Below are 27817 nucleotides of genomic sequence, written 5' to 3'. Positions count from 1 at the left end.
TTGTTCATTGCTGGTATGTAGAAAAGCTTTTGTATTTTAATCTGTATGCTACAACCTTGCTATACTTATTTTTTCAGGAGTTGATGTTGATTCTTAGGATTTTTTTTTTTTTTTTTTTTTTTTTTTACAAAGGTGATCATGTCATTTTCTTAGATGGATGTTTTTTTATTATTCTTTTCCAATCTTGTATAGCTTTTATTTCCTTTTCTTGTCTTACTATATTAGCTGGGATTTCTGGTATGATGTCAAAAAGATGTGAGACACCTTTTTGCTTTGTTCCTGATGTTATTATCTTTTAAAATCTACACCTTCTCTTTCTATCTCACATTTTTTTTCCTTGCAATTTTGTTTTTGTTGTTGAAGAAACTAGGTCTTTTGATTTTTAGAGATTCCCATGGCCTAGATCTTTGTAATTGTATCTCTGTTGTGTTCAGTATGTTTTTCTGTCACATTTATTATATGAAAAATATTAATTAGATCTAGAGGAGCATTGCCCAGTATAAATATAATGAAAGCCATAAATTTGAGCCTTGTATGAGTAATTTGAAATTTTCTGGTATTCACTTTAAAAAAATAAAAAGAAACAGTTAAGGGGGCCCTGGCTGGCTCAGTCGGTAGGGCATGCGGGTTTGTGAGTTTGAGTCCCATGTTGGGTATAGAGATTACTTAAAAAAATAAAATCTTAAAAAAAAAAACCAAAACAGGTGAAATTGGTTTTAGTATGTTTTTATTCGATCCATTATATTCAAGATGTTCTTTCAACATACAACCAATATAATTTTTGAGGTAGTTTATACTTTTTTATACTAAATCTTAGAAATCTAGTGTAGGTTTTACACTTATGTTACACCTCATTTGGAATAAGCTGCGATTGCAAGTACCCGGACTCTTGTTTTGAACAACACAGATTTTTTTTTATTTTTATTTTTTAAAAGATTTTATTTATTAAATGAGAGAGAGAGAGAGAGAGAGAGGCAGAGACACAGACAGAGGGAGAAGCAGGCTCCATGCAGGAGGGGGCCCAATGTGGGACTCGATTCTGGGTCTCCAGGATCAGGCCGTGGGCTGAAGGCAGCGCTAAACTGCCGAGCCACCCGGGCTGTCCCAAACAACACAGATTTAGAGACTTGACCAGATTTAGGTTTCTTTTTATTTTTGTCAGAAAATAGAGAATGCCTGGTTATCTCTTTTTGGTGATACTGGTAACCATTCATGATCATTGTTTAGATCTAATAATTCATTAGAACTTATAAAGTAGTCACTTTTTTTTTTTTATCATTCTACCTTCATTTATTATCTGTAATATTTCTCTAAGAGGATACTTCCTATCCTTGGTTACTTGCAGGAATAGTTCACTTAGAAAAAGTAGGGTAAGTAATGCTTGATCCTTTTAGTTACAAATTATCAAGATAATGATTTGGTTCCCTAGCATTTGGATAAAAGATAACATTGGATAAAGGTAATCAGCAAAAAAAAAAAATTTTTTTTTTTAAGTGTTACTGTGAACTCCTAGACTTAAAAAATACTCAAATTGTCCCATTTTTAGCCAGTGGGAGCCTCTTTAAGCTGATTTTTGAGTCCTCTAGACATGACCCTAATAGTCTTTGATAACTTTCTTGCATTCTGGGGTGTTAGTCTGTATTATCTAGGAAAACACAATCAATGGGATATATACACATATATATAGAAAGATATTTATTATAATGACTTTGCTTATGAATTTCAGAGGCTCATAAGTGAAAAGATCTGTGTTCAGCAAGTTGGAGGAGCTAATGTAGTTCCAGACCAACTCAAGACTCAGGAAGAGCCAGTGTTTAGGACTGAGTCTGAAGGAAGGAAAAAAAACCAATGTATCAGCTTGAAGTCTCTTCAGCAGGAGGAATTCCCTCCTACTTGTGAGAGGGTCCAGCTTTTTTGTTCAATTCTGGCCTTCAGTTGATTGGATGGGACTTAAACACCCACATCAGGGAGGGCTGGGAGGGCAATTTGTTTACTCAGTCTACAAATTCAAATGTTAATCTCACTCAGAAACACCCTGACAGACACACCCAAAATAGTTTTTGACCAAATGTCTGGGCACCCTGTGACTCAGTCAAGGTGATATATAAAATTAACCACCACATCTGGTATAAGATGTTCGAGACTCATTTACGTGTTCTGCCCATGGAATCTGCCATTTTCCCAAGGAACCCGAATCTTTACTATCTTAAACAAAATCAAAGTACCAAAATCTTATAAATAATGTTGGCAATTAATAAATGACCTCTGATGATTCTTTTAATGATGAAAATACATCGAGATTCATAATTTTCAAAGCTTTACTTTAGAAGGCTTTGTTTTGGGATTTTTATCAAGAAAGGTGTAATTTCTTAAAAGCCATTAAAATGACTTATGTTGTAGTTAATTTTCTTTTTTTTTTCTTTTGTAGTTAATTTTCTTATTCTTTTTCTCGCTTTTGGGTGTCTGTCTACTCCTATGTTGATCTTTTTTTTTCTTTCTTTTTCTTTTTTCTTGTCTTTCTTTCTTTCTTTCTTTCTTTCTTTCTTTTTTTCTTTTTTCTTTTTTTTTTTTGGTGAGCTCTGTGCCCACTATGGGTCTTGAACCCCTGACCCCAAGATTAAGAGTTGCCTGCTTGCCAGCCAGGTACCCCACTATGTTGATCTTTCTTAAGTTTTTGATACAACACTCAAAGAAAGCATAGAATGAAAGCTGATAGCCCAGAGTTTATACTTAGTAAAATGTATACAAGTGGTTGATAAGTATCTTTAAGTATCAATCTAAATAATTCTAGGGGGGCCTGGATGGCTCAGTCAGTAGAGCGTTGGAGTCTTGATCTCAGGGTTGTGAGTTTGAGGCCCATATGGACTGTGGAGATTACTTAAATAAAATCTTAAAAAAATTGATTCTACCTGTTAGTATATTACATAACCTAGAGTTACAGACATAATTGAGTTTATCCTCTTCATTTATAGAAAGAGAAATTGAAGCCTATATCTGTGGGAATGTTAGTGCTATAATGTTATAGCACTATATTCTATAGTGCTAGAATGTTAGTGCTGGATCACTTGTTTTTTAGAGTAAGCAATGTGCTGATAGGACAACTTCATAGCTCAGAGACACACCACGGTGGCTCAAAATACTGGCATTGCTATTTACTGGCTATATGAACTTAAGGAAACTGGCTTTCTTATTTATTTGTAAGCTAGAAATAATAATAACTATGTCATGGGATTGAGTAATATTTTAAGGAACCTAGTACTATTCCTTCACATTGTAGGTATACTATAAATTGTGGCTTTTCCCATCCTCTAGTTTGCAGTTCTTTCTGCCATATTATTACTTCTTTTTAAAATTGAACATCAAGTATATCTAAAGTAGCTGAAAACAGTACTTTTCTTGTATTTTTTACCATGTTTGTATTATTCATTTAACAGAATTTTTCATTAACAGAATAAAAAAGTTGGTCTGGTCCCTCTCTGAATGTTTCAGGATGACAGTATTGAAGTTCAAATTGAGATTTTACTTTTCATTCTGAAGTACTTAATCAAAATAACTTTTGTTGTTATATCCCCATTTATCATAATTATTGAATATTAAACACAGATGTTTTGTTTTATTTTATTTTTAAAAGATTTTATTTATTCATTCATGAGAGACAGAGAGAGAGAGAGAGAGAGAGAGGCAGAGACATAGGCAGAGGGAGAAGTGGGAGCCTGATGTGGGACTCAATCCCAGGACCCCAGGATCACGACCTAAGCCAAAGCAGACCCTCAACCATTGAGCCACCCAGGTGCCCAAAACACATGTTTTAAATAATATTTTGTGTCATCAAGGTAGGATGTAATCATGTTCATGCTTGTATTCTGCAGCAAACAGGGTAGTTTAGAAAGGCCATAATTAATAGATGTTTAAAAGCTGCTTTGATGTTCTTAGATTAAAGCTTGGCTACTAATACCCAATGCTAATATTTTAAATTATCACTCTCCTTTTGAACATGAACTGTTGGCTTGAGTTCTATAGAACTAGCTACAGGATTGTTTATGTGTAATTCATGTTTAATTTGAATGTGTAGAGAAAATCTTAGAAACTATTTATCTTCCAAAAAGTGTACTCTCATATTCATGCTGGTTGCTGTCTATTTGGATACAATTCCAAAAGCATACTTGAATGTTGACTTTTCCATGACAGTTAATAGATGGCTTTCTTCACTGGGAGGTATAAACATATGATTGCTAATGCCTAAGGTTCTATTTCATAAAATGAGTGAATTGATGATATATTTGAGGTGTTGGAGACTTCAGATTGGGAGACCCAGAGACCTTTTTTTTCTTTCTCCAATCAAAAAGGAGGCAATGATAGTTGTATTCAGCTCTTCTTAGAGTGATTTTCACTTGCTCTTTTCATTTTCTTGTAATTTCTCTGGTCTCTCACTACTTGTAAATTTAATTTTTACCACCACCCTCACCCCAAAATACTGAAAACTAATTGCTTTCGGGTTTCTGTTTCTCAGAATCACTAAATACATTGATTACCATTTTCTCTGATCTCATTGTATTCATTCATTGCAGTATATTAGGTTCTGTTAATCTTGAAGATCTTATCTCTGCTTTTCTTGTACTGTATTTTCCCTCCGATTCTTGAGCTGCACCTCATTTCCCTCCCTCACTGATGCAACTTCTTACTTGCATGCTGAAATATCTGTATCTGGAGACACACTTTTAACAGTTGTGCTGTCATCATCAGTCTGTGCACACTCAGATGGCTCAGCTGTTCTCATCTTTCACCACAAATTGACTGCGAAATCTATGTTTCTGTTATTCATCCCCCCTCCCTTTTAAAAAATATTTTATTTATTTATTCATGAGAGACACACACACAGAGAGGCAGAGACATAGGCAGAGGGAGAAGCAGGCTTCCTGTGAGGAGCCTGATTGTGGGACTTGATCCCAGGACCCCAGGATCACAACCTGAGCCAAAGGCAGATGCTCAACCACTGAGCCACCCAGGTACCTTATATCATTCATCCTTTTTTCTTCACTTATGGCTCTTATTCTTAAGACCTCAACATCTTACCTAGTTTCCTTACTGTCTCCTAAAACTTCCAGTGTGTCCAAGTCAAAGTCTTCATCTTAGAACAGATTTCATGGTCTTCCTTAATTGTCATTGGTATTTGTAGTATTGTTTATCTTGTCCCCAGGTTTAGTCATCACTGGCTCTTTCACACACCCCCTCCAGTTAATTTTGGCACAAAGTTACACAAATTCTAATTTTGCTTAGTATACTTTGGGAAATGCTGGCTTGTAGAGTTAAGGTTGGTTGAGTGGTTATCTATCTATCTATCATCTATCTATCTATCTATCTATCTATCTATCTATCTATCTATCTATCTATCTATCTATCTAATCTGTCTATCAAATTGGCCTAAGTGTAGAGGGGTTTGGGAAGGAGTTTTATTTCTTAAGTAAAATTTTTTGGTGACCGTGGTTTAAAAGAAGGTGCCAGTGACATTATCTAAAACTTCTTAAAGGTACTAGTTCCTGAGCATGGCTGAGGCTTTCAGAACTTTTCTGGTATGATCTTCTGGGAATTGGAGAGGTCCCACCTGGATTTAAATCCAAGTGTTTATTCTTCCATTTATTCTTCCATCTGAAAACCTTTTACATTAAAACATTTGCTTTAGGGATAGTTCAGTGAAGATGATCCAAAGAGAAATGAAAAGGGTTTGAGAGAATAAATGCACACATATCACTGAACTTCTATGTTTAACCACGTCCCTTAGTCTTCAAACTTGGTTTTCCTCCTAAATTATCCATCTGTGAACTCTTTGGAAAGCCTATTATCTGGTAGCTGTTACGCTTGACTACCTTTTCCTTTTCTATATATGTGATACCTGGCATGCCCATCTCAGTCCACATTAGGCATGTTTTCTTGGTTAGTTATCAAGGAAGAACTTGCTGAGATTCTTTCTGTTTACATCTTATGGTTGCAAAATCAGAAACATAATGCTTTAGACGGATGAGCTGGCACATGCATTACCAATGTTTAGTGAAAAGAAAACAGGCCTCAAACATGCCACAACAAAAGCATAGAAACAAAAATTGCATTAGATTATAGTTAATTACTTCAAAAAGCAAATTGGCTTCTCTGTGTTATCTAATGAATGCTGAAAAAGTCATAGTGGAGAATTACTTGTCCCTTGCTGGGCAAGTAAAAAAAACAAAACAAAACTGTTGAAACTATTACATTTTACATATTACATAAAGAAAGATACTTAGGGCAGCCCCGGTGGCGCAGCGGTTTAGCGCCGCCTGCAGCCCAGGGCGTGATCCTGGAGACCCTGGATCGAGTCCCAGGCTCCCTGCATGGAGCCTGCATCTCCCTCTGCCTGTGTCTCTGCCTCTTTCTCTCTCTCTCTCTCTGCATCTCTATGAATAAATAAATAAAATCTTTAAAAAAAAAAAAAAAAGAAAGATACTTATAAGGTGTTCAATGTCCTCTTTTCTAGGTCTTTCTTATCTAGAATGTTTTCTTGTTTTCTGATTTTATTTACCAGAAATTGGTGATGGACATCACACTTAAGGAAGTGACATAAGAAGGGGGAACCCCCTTTTGCTTGTCAGATTGGTCTGTATATATCTTCATACTTTATATTTTATTGGTCATATAGCAATTTTCAACTGTTGGATTTTGTTTAACTTAGTTTATTAATATAGATATTGTCTTAGGTCTAACAATGATTTGTTAGTTGGGTTTAGCACTTAGAGGCTTTTTTCCCCCATGTAATTGAAACAGATATTTGCAGCATCGTTTTTTTCTTTTAAAGCAGGCTTCTGTGTCCAATGTGGGACTCAAACCAATGACCTCAAGACCGAGATTTGCACGCTCTGCTGACTGAGCCAGTCAGGGCCTCATGCAGCATCATTTTATAAAAATATATATACATATATATTTTTTAAAGATTTTATTTATTCATGAGAGACACAGAGAGAGAGGCAGAGACATAGGCAGAGGGAGAAGCAGGCTCCATGCAGGGAGCCTGATGTGGGACTCGATTCTGGGACTCCAGGATCATGCCCTGAGCCAAAGCAGACAGATGCTCAACCGCTGAGCCACCCAGGTGTCCCTAAAAAGAAAAAAAAAAAAAAAATATATATATATATATATTTAAATTTTATTTATTTATGTATTCATGAGAGACACACACAGAGAGAGAGAGAGGCAAAGGCAGAGGGAGAAGCAGGCTCCACACAGGGAGCCTGATGTGGGACTCAACCTCGACCGCAGGACTCCAGGATCACGCCCTGAGCCGAAGGCAGAGGCTTAACTGCTGAGCCACCCAGGCGTCCCTAAAAAAATATTTTTAATTGAAGTCTAATTGACGTATAATATTAGTTTTAGGTGTACAGCATAGTGGTTCAGTAGTAACATATATTACAAAATGCTCACCACAGTAAGTGTATGACAATAATATTGACTATATTCCCTATGCTATAGTATTCATCCTCGTGATGACTTCTTTATTTATAACTGGAAGTTATAAATCCCCTCCATTCATTTCTCACATCCCTTCACCCCTCTCCCCTTTGGCAACACCAGTTTGTTCTCTGTATTTATGAGTCTGTTTCTCTTTTGTTGTTACTGTCTGTTCATTTGTTTTGTTTTTTTAGATTCTACATATAAGGAAAATAATAAGGTATGTGTCTTTCTGTCTGGAGCATTTCACTTAGCATCATACCCTCTAGGTCTACATGTTGCCACGAATGGCAAGATTTCTTTTTTTTTTTTAATGGCTGAGTATTATTCCATTGTGCATACATATCATGTTTTCTTTATCCATTCAGTAGTTAATGGGACTTAGATTGCTTCTGAATCTTGATGCAGGATCATTCTTTATGACTTCATGGTATTACGTTACACGACTGCAACATTTTTTTTATACTTAATTTTTGGTTAGGTAGTACATGTACATAGTACAAAATATGAAAGATGCAAAGAAGTACACAGTGAAAAGTAAAGAAGTACACTCTTAGTTCCCTCATAAGGATGCAGTCATGTTATCCATTTCTTTCATGTTCATCCAGAGATAGTTTATACAGATACAAACCAGTACATAATCATGTATACACACATTCAAAATGACAACATATTATACCTTCCGTGCTCTACAATGCTTTCTTTTTTTTTTTTTTTAAATTTTATTTATTTATTCATGATAGACACACACACAGAGAGGCAGAGACACAGGCAGAGGGAGAAGCAGGCATCATACAAAGAGCCTGATGTGGGACTCGATCCAGGATCTCCAGGATCACACCCTGGGCTGCAGGCGGCGCTAAACCGCTGCGCCACCGGGGCTGCCCTACAATGCTTTCTTAATTAAGAGATCTTCCATAAGGATTCATAAAAATTTGCATCACTGTTTAACGTTTGCTTACTCTTCTGCTTTATGAATCTACTATAATCTGTTTAATCAGGCTTTTTGTGTGTGGGGGGTAGACACTTAGATAGTTTCAAATCTATTGTTCTGTCAATTCACATATATGCAGTTATATTATACATTTCATTTGGTGTGGTCCATTGGTCCTGATCCACTTTTTCTGGTTAAACTCTAAGTGAAAGCTCTTAGAGAAGCAACAGAAATCTGTTATTATACAGAATAAGGTGAGAATGTGGTGATGTCTGCAAATCTGTTTTGTAGTAGAAATATATGAAAAGTGAAAATTCTAACCTTTCCTTTTATTTTTTTAAAGATTTTATTTATTCATGAGAAACACAGAGATGTGTGTGAGAGAGGCAGAGACACAGGCAGAGGGAGAAGCAGGCTCCATGCAGGGAGCCCGATGTGGGACTTGATCCTGGGACTCCAGGATCACGCCCTGGGCCGAAGGCAGGGGCTAAACCGCTGAGCCACCCAGGGATCCCGTCCTTTTATCTTAAGAAACTTATTTTTTTAGTGAAAGAAGTGTTGCCTTGTGTGGGAAGTGTAATTTATCTTAGTCCTGATTCTATCCAATGAGGCAGACTTGTTTTATTTTTCCACAGATTGTTTTTGGATTTTGGGTATCAAAATACCCAGATTTACTAGTATCAACTGACTGATGGTAACACAAAGAAACATTAAAAAAAAGAAAAAGGGAAAGAAATGCACTAGCTGCAATTGGATGAAAATGATTCCTGGTTAGATATGCATTAAGGAAGTATTGTGGACCTAACATTAAACATTTATATAATTTAGGTGGTTGCCTTTTATGAGTCCAGTTCCTGTTTCCTCACTAGAGTACTTGACGCTGTGTGAGGGGATAAACATGGTATATCTTCCTGAAGCCTCCATTTCAGTTGCAAATAGGAACATGGGAGTTTTGAGATTATAATGGTTATTGTATTATCAGTCTACTACATTCTCATGAATTTTTGGATTGAAACAGAAGATTTAAAAGAGATTTTGAATTTGTGTATCACCTAGTTTCTAAGAATCTGAGTTTACTTTGTCATCAAGGATATTTGAGTGGAAAAGCTGGGGAGGCATTGATCCTAATGCAAGGCTACAATCACCATTTAAAATATAATGTAAATTTTAAGAAGCAACGGAGGTCACTTATGGCTTCAAAGTAGTTTGGAGATAAAACTTCATGCATTTATATATTGCTAATTTATGGCTTATGTGATGTATTCATTTATTATACAAATAAATGAATGAATTATACAAATTAAATGAAAAATCTCAGTTATAAACCTACCAAGAGGTTGTTAGTTACATTCATTCATAGAGCATGGGCAAATAAACTCCTTTATGGCAGTGGGCCTCACATTTTAATTTGTATCAGAATCACCTGGAGAGCTTCTTAAAAGCTTGTTAAAAAAATAGTTGCTATTTCCAGAGATTGTGATGACAGTAGCTCTGTGGTGTAAGACCTAGAGATCTCTTCCTTAAATAAACACATCAGATGATTCTAGTCTGTAGATCTCTTTTGACTATTGTTAGAGGAGAACCGCATTAGTTAAAAAAATGTAATGGTAGGAGCATATCAAAATCTTCAGGATTGTAATTTAAAGCAGTAGCATGATGCAGCACAATAGGCTTGATTTTGAATTTGACTTGTCTTCTGTAAAGACCTATAGATAGTAGTTGTTTGCTAAACTTTGATAATGGAAAACCTGTGGCTGGCAAGAGTCATGTTGCTATTCCAAGTAAAAAATGAGTATCTCAGAAGCCAAAAATACATTTTTCTTAGAAGTTAAAATTGCTCAAAAAAAGAAAAGTTAAAATTGCTTTGGTTGAAGAAATAAAATATTTTATTTAATTTGAAATGCTAAATCTAAGGGCATTAGATTTTAATTTTTATCAGCTGGAGACATGGGTTAAATGACCTTCTCTTTCAAAGTATTGTTTTGTTAAGACTGGTGAGGTTATGGTAAAATCGGCATTGTCATTGCATGGTGCAAACTTATGAATGGTTGCAATTTTGAATAACATTTTGAATATATGTATTGAAATCTTAAAACAGCTCATACTGATTTACATAGTAATTCCTTCCTTGAGAATCTCAAAAATAAAATTTAAATATGAAACAGAGATACTTACTATAGAATTGTTTATAATTGTACAAAAATTGGAAACAAACTAACATCTTATTTTGGAGTAATATTTAAAGAAGTGACCCATTCGCACAACCAAATGCTACTTAACCATAAAATGTCTTTAATTAAGAGTTCATAATATAGGGAAATGCTTATGCTATAATATTATTATGTAAATAAAAGCAAATTAAAGAATTGTAGATCATTTTAAAGATTTATAAGGAAATTTGGAAAATATTACTTTTCAGTGAGTTTTATAATTTGGGATTATTGATTCCCCCCTTAATATGTGTTCCCCTGATTTTCTATACTGAACATACTTTTTGTAATAAAAAATAACAAATGCAAATCAGTATTTTTATATCAAAAAAGAGTTTACATAAGATATTACAGCCAGTCACTATCAAGGGATTTAATCACATCATTTGGTAGGGATAGGGAATTTGTTTATAAACAGAGAATAGGAGTAGGAATAGTGAATCCAAATTAATAGACTATTAAGCAGATCATTGCTAAACCTGTTTTCAGACTATAGTTTTGTAAATGATTGGGCAGAGAAATAGACTGTGATCCTTCAAAAGTTGCAGCCCTTTTAGGTATGAAATGCCAATGGAATTGGTATTAACTCTGAAAATTTTGAGAAACTGTATATGAGTAGGTAGAAGAGTGGTAAGTGATTTCCAGTTGGCCAAATACAAGAATTGGTTTGTATACACTAATGGTTGTTGTTGTTGTTTTTAAAAGATTTATTTGTTTATTCATTATAGACACAGAGAGAGAAAGAGAGAGAGAGAGAGAGAGAGAGGCAGAGACACAGGCAGAGGGAGAAGCAGGCTCCATGCCAGGAGCCCGATGCGGGACTCGATCCCGGGACTCCAGGCCAAAGGCAGGCGCTAAACTGCCGAGCCACCCAGGGATCCCCATGGTTGTTTTTTTTGATGATTAATTGCCCCTATGCAACTGTATTCTGAACTATAAAGTTTAACTAAAAAATGTAAATAAATTCTTAAAATGTTTAAATAAATTAGTGGGTAATAAGGAATCCAGGATATTTGGATTTGGTCTAACCTTTGAGGTTTTTGTCAAGTAAAACAATCAGTGTTCTTCACAGCAAAGGATTTTTTTGCGGGTTGATACAATAATATTCTGGATAGGTTGGGGCTAGATTCATTGTGATAATTCTTGTGTTCCAAGAGCATACTATTTTTTGTGTGAGGAGTCCTGTCATAGATACTATTAAATAAAAGTATACAGATAATATACATCCCTTGAGATGTATCTAAAAATAAGATACTAAGTTTTATAAATAACATAGCAATACATTTTAGGTGTGTGTCACAGTTACAGTATCAATAATGAGAGAGAGGATTTGGGAAGAACTGTTGAAATGTTGCTTTTAAAATTAAATGAGATTATTATAGTTGGTAAGGCTTCTCAGAAACATTTTCCATTGTAGTGAGAAGTACTGGTCTCAAATGCTGGTTTTCAGTGAACTTTTTTGCTCTTCTGCATTGAAATAAATACGAGAAACTTGTAGTGAGTGTAGTTTTCTTTTTTTTTTTTTTATGAGTGTAGTTTTCATAGTACCTACTGTATTTTATCAATTTTAAGATGTATATTTTTCCACATTTTAACATTTCTAGAATTGACTTATTTTATAATTGGTGGTACCTAACCATCATTGTTGGTTGTGAAATAGTTGCTACTGTCTACATATATGTGAACTCAAGAATTAATCCTGCTTGTATGACTTGACAACCGCAACCCACTGATCTTTTAGTTAATGTACTATTTAAGGATCATTTATGAATAGTTCATGATTCCTGAGTTGTCTTCCGAAACCTATAGTTATTTACATCTTCTGGTGGCACCTTTTGTAAGATCAAGAAATGTATGGCATGAGAATTTGTACAGTCACTTGTTTGGATGAGAATCCCAGAAGCAATAGAACACTTAAAAAAAAAAAATATTGCATCACTAATTATCCAAATGGTACAGAGGATGATTTTATGGAAAAACAAGGAGTACTAATGACTGTGAGTTAAAAAGCAACTTAGCTAATCAGATTGTGAGTTTGAAGACATTTTTAAGACTTCTTTGAATTTGGGGCAGTTGAGTGGCTCAGTGGTTGAGCGTCTGCCTTTGGCTCAGGTGGTGATCCCGGGGTCCTGGGATCGAAGTCTCTGTCTTTTATCTCTGTGTCTCTCATGAGTAAATAAATACAATCTTTTTTTTCAAAAAAGACTATTTTGAATTTATTTTTCTTTTTAAAATATAAACCTGAGTATTTATCATAATTCTAAATAAGTTTAAAAGAGCTTTTTCAAAAAATAAAAAAATTCTAAGTGATAAGAAACCATATGTCCTAGTTTAATTGGGAGCTTTTTTTTTTTTTTAAAGAGATTTTATTTATTTATTTGAGAGAGAGAGAGAGGGAGCAAGCACAAGCAGGAGGATCAGGATGATCAGCAGGCAGAGGGAGAGAGAGAAGCGGGCTCTCTGTGGAGTAGGGAGCCCTGACACAGGGCTTATTCCCAGGATCCTGGAATTATGACTTGAGCCAAAGGCAAATGCCTAACAGACTGAGCCACCTAGGCACCTCAAATTGGGAGGGTTTCTTTTCTTTTTTTTTTTTTGTCTTTTTAAAAGAATTTTTTTTTAAATTTTATTTATTCATGAGAGACACACAGAGAGAGGCAGAGACACAGGCAGAGTGAGAAGCAGGCTCCATGCAGGAAGCCTGATCTGGAACTCGATCCCAGGGCCCCAGGATCATGGCCTGAACCAAAGGCAGATGCTCAACCACTGAGCCACCCAGGTGCCCCTTTATTTTTCTTTCTTAGTGGTACATAAAATAAATAATGGTGCATAGTGATACTGGCAGTATCTTGCAGTCAATGAAATGTGATTAATTTATTCAGTTTAAAGTACTGAGATTATGTTAAAATTGTGCTCATCTTTTTGATATTATTTTATGAAGTCATAGTGATCATAAATAAATACTTGATATGTTTTAAGTGTCCTTTCTTGGTACAATGAAAAAGTGGCAACTCTGTTGTTTCCTCCTAATTTTTTTTGAAGTTTTATTGGCCCGTGAAATTCAGAGATCCAGCAGCCACTGTTATAAAAAAAAATCAAGCATAAATTATCTTATTATTTTTTGACTACAGTTTAGTTTTTAAATTTGAATAGGTTTCACAGAATGATTGCCAACAAAATACTAGGTGCTGACAGCATACTTTTGTTTGAATTTGTAATTTTTGCTTCTGCTTTCTCTCTTGTTACTTGGCCTTAACCAATCTCATGGAATTAAGTTTACTGTGTTAATAGGCAGATACCATTTAAAAAGAATGTGGTTTAAAAAATTGTGGCAGTTGGCCATTCCTTTTTTTTTTTTTTTTTTTAAGATTTTTATTTATTTGACAGAGAGACAGCACAAGTAGGAGGAGCAGCAGGCAGAGGAGGAGGAGGGAGAGACAGACTCCCTGTGAAGCAGGGAGCCTGATGCAGGGCTCCATCCCACGGCCATGGGATCATGACCTGAGCTGAAAGCATATGCTTAACTGACTGATCCACCCAAGCACCCTGTTCATTCCTTATATATGTGGGATATTTTGAACAATACTAGAAGATTCCTCTTCTAACCAAAAGTTTTTCTGTTTTAGATTGTCCCATTGTCTGAAGTTTTTATCTTTCAGCTACTCTTTGTATTTAAGACACTGATAGAAGCTCCATGAAGGCAGGTATCACATCTGTCTTTTTTTTACTGCTATAACTACAGCATCTGTTCCATTTCTTGGCACATAAATAGTGTTCCATAAATATTTACTCAGTTAATAAATGAAGGCAAATGTTATTTATGACATTAAAACATTATTGGTCATTGGAAAGCCCATGATGTGCTAATTTATTTATTAGAAAAGAACTTAGAGAACACATGATTTTTTTTCAGAGTGAACAGGCCATTGAACGGAAATTTTTTGTTTGCAAAGAAGAGGAACAGCAGGCCAAACAGAAAAGTGTAGAAAACCAATTTGACTACTTCATTACATATCTTAGAATGATTCTGTTAATGAGTTGCATAGGAAAAGCAAGGCTGATGAGGGGTGTGTATGTGTTATTAAGTTGCATTGCAGTATGATTTATTGTCTGTTTCCTAAGGAAATAGCTGTTCATTGATCTTTTGGGTACCTGCTTTTAGTATCTTATCCAAAGAAGAAAATGCCCATTTATCCCTCTCGGCAAGATCAGACAGCTCTTAGTTTTGCTAGGATTTAACAGTATTTCTGATTTTTCTACTCATCAGTGTGCCTTCAAATCCAGTGGTATTTGAAACACAAAACATATTTTGTTCATCATCTTCATGTATTAAGGATACCATATTGCCAAGTATCAGCCTCTCTGAAAGAACTCAAATTATTTTTTTCCTTGATACTTTATAGATCAACAATTAAGCAACCATAATAAATAGATATGCTTAGTTGTCATATTCAAAGATAATTAAGAAACTTGGAGTTTAGCTTTTACCTTGGGATTCTCCTGAGGAAATTGGTCCTTTTAATAGAGGGACTGCTAAAAGAGCTTGATTTAGTGCTTAAAATCAGTAAATTTGGTGGCAGTAGAGTGGCTAACTTGGGAAATAATATGTTCTTTGCTTTTATCCATTATCCAGTTTCTATTTTATAAACTTCTGTCTGTGGAAATACTTAGAGCAATACTTATTTTAAGTTAATATGAAATTTATTAGGCAGCTAAGAATTTATATTGAAAATCTGAGCTCTTTTTCCTTGAGTTATTAATGAGGTTATGTAATATATATTTTTTGGAATTGTCTTAAATTTAAGTTTTTAAAATAAACGACATTGCTGAAATCAGAACTTTTTTGTACTTTGACTTTTTACAGATGGACTGTTCATTATATGACTTGTTTATGTATATAGTCCTATTATGTACAGGGGGATATCCAAGCCAGTAGATATTTAATCTCAATGGATACCAGGGAAAAACAAATTAGAAGAAGTAAGGGGATACTATTTCATACTTATCATATTGCCAAAAAATAAAAAATTTTGACAGTATGAAATATTGGTAAAAATGAAGAGAAGTGGGAATTTTTAACCATTGCTGATGTTGGAGAAATATGAACTAAAACCTCCATTTCAAGAAGACCTTTCTTCAAAGGCAGAAGAGAAAGAAAATGATTTTTTTTCTTGAATAAGCATTGAGCCAGAATGTGAAGCACATCACAGGCAATCTGCTAAGAGATTGCAAAGACCTAAAGAGAGCTTACCCTTTTATATGTCCAAGCACATACAACCATTACATACATGTTTTTAAGATAAATTGAGAGCACTACTTAGTGCTCAGGTCGGGGGACTTAATAGCAAGATATAGCACCCATGCATCGTTTTAAGTCACTTGGTAATTGGGATGACAATATGTATTTGTTAACTGGCTAAATGTGTATTTGTAATCTTATGATAGGAGGTAATTTTGCAGCTTGGAGTTAGGTGGCCAGCTAGTTAGGTTCCTGTCTTCCCACAGAAATTGACAAAAAGAGGGTATTCTCTCCCCTGGTGCAAATCACATTTCAAAGAGGTGATTACTAGGTCCTTGAGCTAGCCCTGGGTTGCTGTTAGTAGCCTGCTTGCTTTCTTATTTATGTATTATTTAAAGTAAGCTCTACACCCAGTGTTGGGCTTGAACTCAGGATATTGAGATCAAGAGTTGCATGATCTACTGACTGAGCCAGCAGGAGCCCCTAGAAGCTTATTTAGCTTTTAAAAAGATTTACATATATTTCAGAAGGATAGAGATAGAATTTATAATTACAACTCTTCTAGAGAAAGTGCTCTAAGAAAAATATGGGGGTATCTTTTTTATCTATCTACCTACCTACCTACCTACCTACCTACCTTAATTACTTAAAATAGGCTCCATGTGGGGCTCGAACTTACAACCCCAAGATGAAGAGTCAGGTGTTCCACCAACTGAGCCAGGCAGGCATCCCATTCTTCCCTTACAATGAGAATTAAACTTCTCATTTTTTTATGCCCTTACACTGATGAGTAAATTGATTTGGCTACTTCACTGGGCAATTTGCAGTGTTCTGGTAGAGTTAAAGATGTGCATACTCTATATGATCCAGTACTTTTATTTCTAGTTAAATCCCAGAGAAACTCTTAAAAAAAGAGATTTATTCATTTGAGAGACTAAGCAAGCAGGTGTGGTGGGGAGGGACAGAGGGAGAGGGTGAGAGAGAATCCTGAGTAGACTTCCCACTGAGTGTGGACCCCAATGCAGAGCTCATCCCACAAACTTGAGATCATGACAGTGGAAATCAAGTTAGTTGCTCAACTGACAGAGCCAGCTGGGTGTCTCCCAGAAAACTCGTGTAAGAGACTTGTAACATTGCATATTAACAGTGGAAATAGCAAATGTTTATGAAGAGAGTGAATAGATAAATTTTGGTATATTCTTAAGGTATAATACAGCATTGAAAGTGACTGAATTAGAGCTACAAAATCAACATGAGTACCTGTTATAAATAATATTGAGTATTAAATTATAGAACATGCACAGTATATTTATATAATATTTTTAAAACATTGGGGATCCCTGGGTGGCTCAGTGGTTTAGTGCCTGCCTTTGGCCCAGGGCACGATCCTGGAGTCCTCGGATTGAGTCCCACATCAGGCTCCCAGCATGGAGCCTGCTTCTCCCTCCTCCTGTGTCTCTGCCTCTCTCTCTCTCTCTCTGTCTATCATAAATAAATAAGTAAATAAATCTTTAAAAAAATAAAAACATGCAGAACAATCTATATTTTTATGGATATATTCATTAGTAAAAGTATATAATGAAGTGATAAAACACCAAGATCAGAAAGTGGTTACCTTTTAGGAGGTAAATGTATAATGGGATCAGCAAGGTTTTCAAGTGTGTCTGTAATACTTTATTTCTTAATAGACAAAGATCTTAAGTAAAGAAGAATGTTAAAATTTATTAGGGGTGGGTAGGTACATTGGTGTTTGTTATTACCTAGAATCTTTTGTAATGTTTAAATATTTTATGATTAAATGCTTAAAAAAAGAGAAAGAAAAAAGAGGCCAGAAAAATCGGTGTTAGTTGGGGGGGGGGGGGGGGGAACTCAATCTACTTTTGTAATTGCATGCTAATGGTAATGATCTAGTAAAAAGGGACAAGTTAGTGCAGGTGACTGGGAGTGTTACCGGAAGAGTCCTTGAGAAGAAAAACAATGGGACCCAGTGCAGAAATAATTTGCTTGGCTTTTGATAGGAGTAAGGCCAGTGTGTTGACACAGGAGAGTAAACAGAATAAGTGGTAGGAAGAGGAAGTAGTTCTGTTCTGAATTTAGGGTGACTAATGTCCAGGTTTGCCTAGGACTAAGAGGTTTCCCAAGATGCAAGACTTTCAGTGCTAAACTGGGAAAGTCCTGGAAAAACAAGGATGGTTGGCCATCTTCTGATTTTCCTTGACAAAATGAAAAAGCAAGATCATCTGCTAGGAGTGAGAGGAGGATGAGGCTTTAAGGTAAATTGAGAAGCTATAAGAAGAAATTATCTTAAGGTTGGGAGAGCAAATTGACTAGGTTAGTATGATAGACTTCTGAGCTTTGCTAAGGGTCTGCTGAAATTTATGGGTGTAATATCAAAGTTCATGTGGTATTTTCTTGTCATCTCATTCAGCTCTACAGGTGAAGGTACTGTGTTAAATGGAAAGTTGGTTTTAACTGATTTGATTGTGATGAGGAAGAGTGAGGGCATAGGTAAGGAAATGATTATAGTGATGGATCATCAGCTTTCAGGCTGAGTAAGAGGTAGAGAAGAAGGGAGACGAAGGATAGCGGAAAAAATAATTCCCAATCTTTTGGCAATAACAGATTTTTAGAAGTGAACTGGAAAGATAGGAAGTGAGGAGAGTGGGATGCTTGAAATTGAGATTTTTGACATGATGCAGTCACTGGTCATCAATGCGATTACCAGAATAGAGGCTGGAGTAGATAGATGGAAAGGTTTTGGGTATGGGAATGATCACTCCATGGATGTGATATTAGTGATTAAGGCAAGTTTTGGTGCTCTGAAATCAATCACTCAAGTATTTTCAAATGCCAACAGTCTTTTGTTTCTTGTGCCTCAAATCGTAGATTGTATTGTTCTGGAATGAAGATGGTTGTAAATAAGTAAATGTATAAAAGCAGATTTTGTTTAATCAGTATGTGGCCTTATCTATGGCTTGCTTAGTAGTTGGTTAAGTTTCCAATGTTAATGTCCAAACTAATGATCCCACTGTACATTAAGTTATTTTAGTCCCAAATAGGTTCAATAAGGACTTTGTGTCATGGATGGTTATAGATAGTACATTTCTCTGCTAACTCCAACTTCCCTCTTTCTCTTTTTATAGGACCACAGCTGAATGCACAGCTAGAAGGTTGGCTCTCACAAGTTCAGTCTACAAAAAGACCCGCTAGAGCCATTATTGCACCGTAAGTTTTAAGGGTCTTTACCCAGAATGTTTCATATGTTAAGTATTAATATAGTATCTATAGATGGAACTAAAAAATTAAAAAACAAATGCTATGTTGAGCTGAAGAAATTATATATTATTTTCATGATTCCTTTAGCTTTCACTTTAATTTAAGGATAAAGGAATTTCTCAGGTACAGTAATTTTAAAATTTGATTTTGGTAGTAAAACTGACTTTTAAAGTGGAAGGTGATTTGCAGTGCATAAAGTTGGTGATTTTAGATTGATGTAACTGAGTAAGTTCTGTTTTAAATAGTAAAATGATCTACTTTAATTCAGCTGACTTTTTCCTTATAATGAAAAAGATGTGTTAATCATAATACCATGCAATATGGAGTAGCAACCAGATATTTGGGGAAGGGGTAGTGTTTTTTTTTGTTTTGTTTTGTTTTGTTTTGTTTTGTTTTGTTTTAATGAAGAAAATGTTTTGTCTTTGAATCTTTTAGATTCAAAGGCTTTTTAGAACTACAAGTTAAAGTATAGTTAATGGTGTGGTCTGTATGTGATATGAATTCAGTTCATTTTGATTTGGTTTCCAGTGCTAACTTTCAAGACACATTTTTTTTTTTTTTAAAGATTTTATTTATTTATTCATGAGAGAGACACAGAGAGAGAGGCAGAGACAGGTGGAGAGAGAAGCAGGCTCCCTGAGGGGAGCCCGATGCGGGAGCCCGATGCAGGAGTCCGATGCAGGACTTGATCCTGGATCCCAGGATCATGACCTGAGCCAAAGGCAGCTGCTCATCAAAACACATTTTTTAAAGCACATGTTAACTGTTTGAGAAAAGTAAAGGTTGGAGTTTGTCCCATTTGTTTCACAGCAGTGTCTTTTATGTAACTTCGGTTGAGTTAGATTTGGTGCCCCAATAAAGAAAAAATAGTGAAAATAATAATAGCATCTACTTATTAAACAATATGAGAATTAAATAAGTAAATACACATAAAGAGCCTACATTAATGTCTGGCACATAATTAAGTATTCCACAAATGCTAGATATTTAATGTGCCAAACATTTTGTTAAATGCTCCATTTGTATGATCTAACTTGATCTCATTTAATAGATAAAGGAGGCTACTGTACCACTTCTAAGGTATATGATAGACAAGTTCCTTAATCCCTTATGCTTTTGTCTTGTTGGTAAAATTGGAATATTTATAGTACCTCATATAGTTTTTTGATGATTAAATGAGTTAATCTTTAGAAAGTTTTAGTATAATAACTTAAGCTATTATTTATTTAGTCATTCAGCAAATATGTATGTACCCAGCTAAATGCCGGGTGTTCTTTTTTAGTGTTGCTTTTTGTTTCAGTAAGGTTCTTTTGAGAGGTTTTATCTTATCCTTTTATTTGGGACATATTCCTATTTCCTCAGTTTGCTTGACTTCCCTGTGTTTGTTTCTATGTATGAGTCTTCAAAGAGTAGCCTTGTATAGGAGATGGACCTTATCTTTCAACCTGGCCCTAGCTCTTCATTGTCTCAGAAACCTTTGTGATTGTTTAAGCAGCCTGATTTATTCTTGATAAGTCCTAGTTGTTGAGGGTGTGTCAAGACCTGTCAGTATTCTGAAGGAAGTGGATCTTAGGCACCCCCTACTTATGCGCTAATTAGAAGCCAGACCCTCAGGCAGCAGGTTTTAAAATATGCCAACATAGATAGTCCTGTGGGACTATAGTTGTAAAAACCCTGTTGGCCTCCAGACCAGGTAATCTAAAGGTGTCCTCTGGGGTGACATTGGCAAAAATCAGGGCTTCAGAGGAGTGTATAAGCTCCTCTCTGGGAGGTACTGGTGAAATGTAGTTAGATTACTACTAAGTGACTAACTACTACTACTAACTACACGTAAGGCTTAGGGAGAGCATAAAAATGGTATCCCCTGGCCTCCTTTCCTTGAAAGCATCTTCACAGCCTCTAGATGTATGGCAAATGTGAAGTCTGCCCCTCAGGCTGAAGTTCTGGGATAAGTAAATAGGCTTGTTTCACAGAAGGACTAGGGATGTGTTTCAAAGTGCTGTCTCTGTGATGCCCTGGAGGTGATAGCTTGCCAAGAACTGTCTCTTCAATTGTTGCAGCCCTATTGGACCCAGGAATACAAGCTCCCCTGGCCACCAGAGCGGCTGATCAAGGAGTGTCCTCTGTGTAGACTTGCATGTGCCTGCCAGCTTTAGCAGGGCCACAGGAGAGCGTGTGGTTGGTGCAGACACAGCTTTTACAGGGCCGCAGGAGAGCACAGGGCTAGGTTGCCCCATGGGTGCCTCTGTCCCTGGAGAGAGTTGCAACAGGTCCCTGTCTCTGATGTTTTAAGATTAGTCAGTGAATCTCCTTCACATTTAGTCTAGGCACTTTTCAAATCGCTGCTTTTGTGCTGGTTTCCAGGGTGACATGAGTCTGCATGTGAGCCCTTTAGGAGAAGTATTTCAGTTTCCTATAGCCTTTGGATTTCCTGGTTGTTTTGGGGATTCATCTCTCTGTTACACTTCCCAGGAATTGGTATACCTGATGTGGGTTGTGAAACCTTCCTTCCTCAGGAAGAAACTCTGGGTTTGTGAGATTCCTCCTGATTGTGGGTCCCAGTGCCAGGGATGGGGTTCTGACAAGGCTGCATCCTGCCTTCTCTTCCCATCTTGATGTGACACTTTTATCATGCAAAGGAGGTATTCAGCTAGTTTTCAGGTCTTTTGCAGAGGGAACCATACCTTATGTAGCAGTAGATTTGGTGTGTCCATGGGAGGTGAGTTCAGGATCATCCTTTGCTGCCATCTTGGACTGCTCCCTAATGCTGCAGTTGGAATAAACTAAAATTGCTACTTTTTTGGTGCTTACATTTTAGTACTTGGGAAAACAAACAGTAAACAAATAATTACAGGCATACATCAAAGATATTGTGGGTTTGGTTCCAGACGACTGCAATTAAACGAGTATTACAATAAAAAAAGCCAAATGAATTTGTTTCCTGGTGGATAAAGTTATGTTTACACTGTAATGTATTCTATTAAGTGTACAATAGCATTATTGTATGAAAACAGTGTATATACCTTAATTAGAAAATACTTATTGCTAAAAAATGTTAACCAGTAAGTTATAATCACTGATCACAGATGGCCTTAACAAATATAATAATACAAAATGTTTGGAATATTGCAGGAATTACTAAAATGTGACACAGAGACATGAAGTGAGCAAATGTTGGAAAATTGGCACCAGTGGACTTTTCTGATTTGAGGTTACCACAAGCCTTCACAATTTTTTTTTTTTTAAAGCAGTATCTGTGAAGCACAATACAGAAAAGGACAATAAAACAAGGCATGCCTGTATATTGTATCAGGTGCTAATGGGTGCTAAGAATAATAAAGCTGATAAGAAGATTGAGACTGACAGTATGGGTAGGGAGGTGCTAGTTTATGTAGGATAGTAAGAAAAGATCTCCCTGATAAGGTAACATTTGAGCCTAAATAATTCAAGAGAGAGATTATGCGACTATTGAGGGAGGAGGTTTTCAAGTTGAGGAACTGCAAGTACAAAGGCTCTGCAGCAGGATATGCTTAGTGTATTTGAGGAAAAGTGAGGAGGATGGGGGGGTAGCTGGAGTGGCATGTACAAGGGAAAGAGTCGTGGATGAAATAGGCAGCAGGAGCTCTCTCCTTGATTCAGGGATAAGGGAGGGAAGTTTGTGTAATCCTTGATTGGGTGAGAACAATGGATAAAAAAAAAGAAACAATGGATTAATAATCACGTCTTTATAGTGACTTGTGACATAGGTTCTATGTCATTCTTATCACTTTGCTGGTATTTGACTATTGCATGCTACCTTCCTAGTTAAAACTTGTTTCAAATGTAGGAACTGTGCTAAAACAATCTATAAAGTCAAGTTTAGTTATTCATAAAAATGTAGCTAGATTTATTTCCTTTTTATATTTAGTTTTTGGGTTGAAAATGGCAGTAGCCTGGGAAATCAAATGTTTGAGTCTAAGTCACAAGTATATGGATTTGTAAAAGATTTCCAAATTACCTTGGGTTTTATTTATTTTTGAAATAGCTCCTTTTTTTTAAAAAATGATTTTTATTTATTTACTCATGAGAGACACACAGAGAGAGGCAGAGACAGGCATAGGAAGAAACAAGCTCCATGTAGGGAGCCCGACGGTGGGATTCGATCCCGAGTCTCCAGGATCACGCCCTGGACTGAAGGCAGCGCTAAACCGCTGAGCCACCCAGGCTGCCCTACCTTAGGTTTTATTTTTTATTTATTTTTTTTAATTTTTATTTATTTATGATAGTCACAGAGAGAGAGAGAGAGAGAGAGAGAGAGAGGCAGAGACATAGGCAGAGGGAGAAGCAGGCTCCATGCACCGGGAGCCCAACGTGGGATTCGATCCCGGGTCTCCAGGATCGCGCCCTGGGCCAAAGGCAGGCGCCAAACCGCTGCGCCACCCAGGGATCCCTACCTTAGGTTTTAAAATGAGTATTTGTAAATAGTTTTGGCTTTGGTCTGTGTGTTTCTGTTATATAATGACTTTGCAATTATGTTTATGCATATGTAATACAATATCCATTTTGTTAACATATGAAAACTTTAAATTATAGTCAAATTAATCTTAGTATATAGTTTCCAGAAGTAATTATTTTCCTTTCTAGAGTTTTGGTTTTTTTTTAGGTAGAAAAGCAACAACTAATATTTTATTGTTCTATAGGCACAAAAGGGTCTTTGTTAGAACATGCTTATGTAGTAATTAGAAAATTTAAGATTCCTACTTTTAATTCAAATCAACTCTATTAAACTTTTAAGATATTAAGTAATCTCTACCCCCAACATGGGGCTTGAACTCAATCCTGAGATCAAGAGTTGCATGGTCTATTGTGAACCAGTGAGGTGCTCCTAAAAAACATTCTTTAACTTTTATAAAATTTAGCTCTCTAGGACCAGCTTTTCTTAGATTTTTTGCCTTCTTTGGCATAAATCATGTAAGGGGAGCCTTAAGAAACAAGTAATTCAGAACCTAGATAGCATACTTTTAAAACTGCTTAAACAGATTGCTTGTTTGTATATTGATGTATATAGTAAATAGAATAATGTTGTTAGAGAATAAATATTGACCCATAAACCAACTAATGATCAATCTTAATGATTCTAATCTGTATGGCATATAGGCATTTTTGAATTAAATTCAAAAGAATTTGATTTGATTTAAAAATGTCCTTTGGTTGAATTTAGGACAACCTTACTGTCTTGAGGTGTAGGAAACAGTATGTTGCCCAGAGATATATTGAAATGATCTCATGAACTAGGGTTCCAAAAGCCTTCCTACTATGACTGCTAGACACCTTAATGCCAAAATTGTTATCTTGCACTATGTAGGATTAACGTAGCAACCCTTGGAATAGAACTGTATGTTCAGTATGCATCACTTAAGAAACCTCTTATTGAATATAAAAATATCAGATAATTGGAAGGGGGCTTACTTAGACAGTAAAGCAGATACTATGGTTATTGAAGCCTGCCTCATACATTTAAACCAGAGTTTGATTTGTTAGTAGTGAACCTAATAGTAGTAGTATGGAGTAAAGGATACTTTCACTTTTCATTGTATACCCTTCTTTATGGTTTGACTTTTTTATACTGTGTACATATATTATTTTTAATATAAAAACTTAGTTTTAAGTTTTGAAAACTTAAAAGCCAGGAAACATTTATATAGAAGACCAGTTTACATATAGTGAAATATACTGTTGAGCTCTACCAGTGTATCTAAACAGTGTATCTACACAGTGAATATAAATAAATATAGTTAATTTAAGTTCCTGCAACTTGTTTATTTCTAGTCCTTGTTTATTTTAAGCAGTAGGTTATTCATGGCAGTATTTCAGGTCCTGTATATTCCAGCAGTAAAACAATCTGGATATGCAACATTGTGGTTAGTGTATTCTTTTTTTTTTTTTTTTTTTCTTTTTTTTTTTAATTTTTATTTATTTATGATAGTCACAGAGAGAGAGAGAGGTGCAGAGACACAGGCAGAGGGGGAAGCAGGCTCCATGCACCGGGAGCCCGATGTGGGATTCGATCCTGGGTCTCCAGGATCGCGCCCTGGGCCAAAGGCAGGCGCCAAACCGCTGCGCCACCAAGGGATCCCTGGTTAGTGTATTCTTATTTGACTTGAATAACTTTATTTTTTTTATTTTTTTATTTTTTTAAAGATTTTATTTTATTTTATTTATTTTATTTTATTTTATTTTATTTTATTTATTTTATTTTATTTTATTTTATTTTATTTTATTTTATTTTTTTATTTTATTTTTTATGATAGTCACAGAGAGAGAGAGAGGCAGAGACATAGGCAGAGGGAGAAGCAGGCTCCATGCACCGGGAGCCCGATGTGGGATTCGATCCCGGGTCTCCAGGATCGCACCCTGGGCCAAAGGCCGGCGCTAAACCACTGCGCCACCCAGGGATCCCAAGACTTGAATAACTTTAATAACTTTCCTTAGTTTATAATATTGTTTGCTTAATATTTGTGAGATTCCAAACATGTTGTAAAAATAAAATAGTCTGAATAATGACTTTCTAATCTGGACATTTTTGAAGATATAATTATCTAATATTCTTTTAATGAAGCAGGAATCTTGAGGGCCCTTGAGTAATGCCTATGGAAATAAAGAGAATGAAAGATGAGGTCCAGTGAAACTAAATGGAGAGTGTCATTGTGAAGCTGCTGCTTTTGGAGGCTGCTTGAGCCAGTTGTTGTTCAGGTGGATTCCAGATACTAACAAGTGTTTTTAAGTTTAGTTTCTGGCTTTCTAGATCATAGTTTACTGTAAGTAGATCTTAAAGACTTTTCTTACTGTTTCATCTGGTCCCATCTTCTCATTTCATTTAGTCCAATCTTTTTATTTTGCATTTTTGCCACTATTAAGTAGAACTAGAACTATGAGAATCTGATTTTGTTGAATCCAAGTGTGTGTGGGGTGTGTGTGTGTGTGTGTGTGTGTGTGTTTTAAATTGTTCTCTATATCCTCTTTGATGAAAAGCCTCTCAGAGAATGTGTGGTAGACTCTTGGCATTCACACTTTATGCAATTCACCTATAACCTTGAAGGTCTCAGAATGAACAAGTGAAAGTCCATGTCATGTAGTAATTGGTAATCTTCCTGACATAGGAATTTAAATTATTTAAATTATACCCACACTGCAAGGTTGCTGTGGGAACTGTCATTTAACTAGTGAGTGACCATGGACAGTGGCCTTGTATCCTCATTCGATTGCAGCTCTGTATGGGGCACAGAAATTCGGAAGGTTAGGAGCTAGACTTGGTGATATAAAGGGTCTGCTGTGTAAGAGTAAAGGGAAAAGCAAAATATTTTGTTACAGGAAGGATCAGTTTTTAAAGGCATGGTTTTAGACTAATGAAAAATGATAGGCATTAAAGTATAATTTTGAATTTGCCTTCATTGAGGTTACATTGGGAACCAGAGTGACCTGGAAAGACTCTCAGGGATGACTTTGCATTAAGGTTATAAGAGCTTGTGAAAGACTGATTAGGATACACTTTTATGATGTGTATTCAAGTATCTGTAGAGTTCACATTTTCAATGCTCTTCTATTATGCACAAAGAAGAAAAAACCTTAGATGTTCCCATAGTGAACACTTACTTTATTATGAGTGATCTCTTAATGAAACATTGTTTCCACAAATATGTAGAAAGATTCTTATTAGCAAGAAAAGGGTCTAGGAGCAGAGGATTAGTGCTGAGATTTGATGGTTATTACCATGACTCTCTTCATTACCATGTATCTGGGCCAGGATAAAGGAAAGTACTAGAAATTTTTTTTTTTAAAGAGATTTTACTTATTTATTCATAAGAGACGCAGAGAGAGAAGCAGGCTTCATGCAGGGAGCCCGATGTGGGACTCGATCCCGGGACTCCAGGATCATGCCCTGGGTCAAAAGTAGGCGCTCAACCGCTAAACCACCCAGGTGTCCCTAGAAATTCTTTTCTTTGGCTATAATCATAGTCCTTTCATGAAGTAGAGTTTCTCATTATGTGGGCTAAGAGGGATGGTACACTTAATGATTTTTAAAAATATACTCTGCAATATATTCTCTATTAAGATTAAAACTCTCTCTCCCTTTTTTGCAACTATTCTGCCTTTGTTTCAAGCAGGCTTTTAAGTCCTCAACTTCAGAAAGGACTGAAACCATGAAATCTGAGTTCTATTATAAAACATATTTACCTTAGTTAATCATGTTTTCTTTTTTTTTTTGATGTTTTCTTTTTTTTAAATTTTAAATACTTTCTTTTTTTTAAGATTTTACTTATTTATTCATGAGAGACACAGAAAGAGAGGCAAAAACACAGGCAGAGGGAGAAGCAGGCTCCATGCAGGGAGCCTGATGTGGGACTCAATCCCGGGACTCCAGGATCATGCCCTGGGCTGAAGGCAGGCGCCAAACCACTGAGCCACCCAGGAATCCCTAATAATGTTTTCAAAAGCACCCACTTTCCCTACAGTCCTATAGGATATATGGTATTCTTCTAGTTATAAGGTTGTTGATTTTCCTACCCCATGGAAACCTTTCTTTGTTCCTTAAAATAGATAGAGGTTAAGAATGGGTTCTGGAACTCTACTGCCGACCTTTAAGTCCTGGTGTAGTCAGTATTTGTGTGACCTTGAGGAAGTTTCTTAACCGTTCTGCTTTCGTTT

General features: G+C 35.9%; 1 protein-coding gene across 2 annotated transcripts in view; it reads left to right on the top strand.

The window, feature by feature from the left end:
* The window catches only part of MEMO1 (mediator of cell motility 1), a 125297-nt gene that overhangs the window by 44672 nt on the left and 52808 nt on the right, over window positions 1–27817 (top strand). For both annotated transcript variants that reach the window (XM_038561206.1, XM_038561205.1), the window contains one exon: window positions 19000–19081. In XM_038561206.1, coding sequence (XP_038417134.1) covers window positions 19000–19081 — 82 coding nt within the window. The remainder of the gene's footprint in view (window positions 1–18999; window positions 19082–27817) is intronic.

The sequence above is a fragment of the Canis lupus genome, chromosome 17 (genome assembly GCF_011100685.1).
Source record: "Canis lupus familiaris isolate Mischka breed German Shepherd chromosome 17, alternate assembly UU_Cfam_GSD_1.0, whole genome shotgun sequence".
Taxonomy (NCBI): Eukaryota; Metazoa; Chordata; class Mammalia; order Carnivora; family Canidae; genus Canis; species Canis lupus.
Note: the sequence above shows the minus strand (reverse complement) of the source record. Positions and strands in the feature narration are given on the sequence as shown.